Source organism: Oryzias melastigma, unplaced genomic scaffold (assembly GCF_002922805.2).
Source record: "Oryzias melastigma strain HK-1 unplaced genomic scaffold, ASM292280v2 sc06384, whole genome shotgun sequence".
Lineage (NCBI taxonomy): Eukaryota > Metazoa > Chordata > Actinopteri > Beloniformes > Adrianichthyidae > Oryzias > Oryzias melastigma.
This window is the reverse complement of record NW_023422946.1, coordinates 1-1,330: the sequence shown is the minus strand read 5'-3', so window position 1 is coordinate 1,330 and position 1,330 is coordinate 1. Positions and strand designations below refer to the sequence as shown.

General features: G+C 41.1%; 1 protein-coding gene across 1 annotated transcript; it reads right to left on the bottom strand.

The window, feature by feature from the left end:
* Positions 1-354: 354 nt before the first annotated feature.
* LOC112142288 (transient receptor potential cation channel subfamily M member 5-like) lies at positions 355-1,324 on the bottom strand. The gene is made up of 5 exons (XM_024265549.2): positions 1,257-1,324; positions 1,061-1,180; positions 938-984; positions 626-864; positions 355-531 (listed from the first exon to the last, which is right to left on the bottom strand). Exons 2-5 carry the CDS (start codon positions 1,069-1,071, stop codon positions 355-357), a joined length of 474 nt encoding a protein of 157 aa, XP_024121317.2. The 5' UTR covers positions 1,072-1,180; positions 1,257-1,324.
* Between the last annotated feature and the right edge of the window lie 6 nt (positions 1,325-1,330).

Below are 1,330 nucleotides of genomic sequence, written 5' to 3'. Positions count from 1 at the left end.
TACTTATTTCTTCATTTCTGTAAGCAAAAAAAAAGGAACTTTCTTTTGTTATTATAGCTGAAATTTGAGTAATCTGAGCAAAATAGGATTAAAGTTTTGGATTTTTTCCTTAAATGTTGAGATATTTAGTCAGGTATGCAGGGATGACTATTCCTTAAATAACCTGCTGCTGCTTTAAACAGCTTTGAATTAGTTTTATCACTTTAAATCTAAAATCATTAAATAAACTGCCACTTCGAAGCCTTAATACAATTCTTCAATACGTTTTTTAAAACATCCCAGTTTGAATCCAAAACTTATTTCCTTGAAATCATTGATTTCCATGATAACTTACTCTAATTTATAGCAAATATTTTATCCAGGTGTTCCATTGATGGGTTTATAGATAAGTGCTTTAAGTATTCGATGGTCGCACCTGCAGATCAGTCCAATGATGAACAGGATTATGGCGGCGATGTCGATTTTATTCCACACGTCCTGAATGTAGCTCTTCAGCCTTTGGCGCCAAGACATCATCCCCAAAAAGGCCGTCTGTCAGGCGGAGAAAAGATAAGAGATCCACAGTTTTGTTGATGCCTTTATGCTTTTTCCTAGTCTGAGAAAATAAAGATGTGCGCTCACTCACCTCCCTAATCTCCTCACACACGATGGTGAACACCCAGAAGTACAACACATACTCCGAGACCGCCGGACCCTCAAGAAGCGGCGGCTTAAAATCCACCAGCAGCACGTAGGCGAAGAGCACCAGGAAGAGGAAGTACATCACCACGTTGCCCAAAAATGAGGTGACAGGTGCGAACCAGAACTGACGCCAGCGTGACACGATGAAGGGACGCCGCGGCGGTCGGAAAAGTGTGTCTTTGTCTGGATTCAAGGATAAGTGGTTAAGAGATTTCTGACATCCACATGAAGGTCTGATGGTTTATGAAGCACTCACCAATCATGGGTGTTGAAGGAGAGACTGGAGCCTGAGCGTCACCGTCACTGAGAAAGAAAGACGTTCTTAATCAGTCAGTAAACATCTTCTGACTGCCTGGTTATAAATATGACCTGTATTTACATGTGTTTCATGTCAGGGTAGGAGAACACAGTGGTTCCATAGTCATAGTTGCTATCCACGTGGTCCTCGTTGGGCTTCCCTTCTTCGTCTTCTAGCTTGTTATCTTGTTCCTCTTGCTTTCTATGTGAAAGAGAAAATCTAAAACAATTAAAGAAAAACAAAAAGAAAAGAAACGTTTGAATTCTGCAGGTTTTACCTAAAGGAAATGAGGTTGGTGTAGCAGAGGATGGGGCAGAAGAAAGTCAGCAGCAGCTTCCACACCTCTGTGTT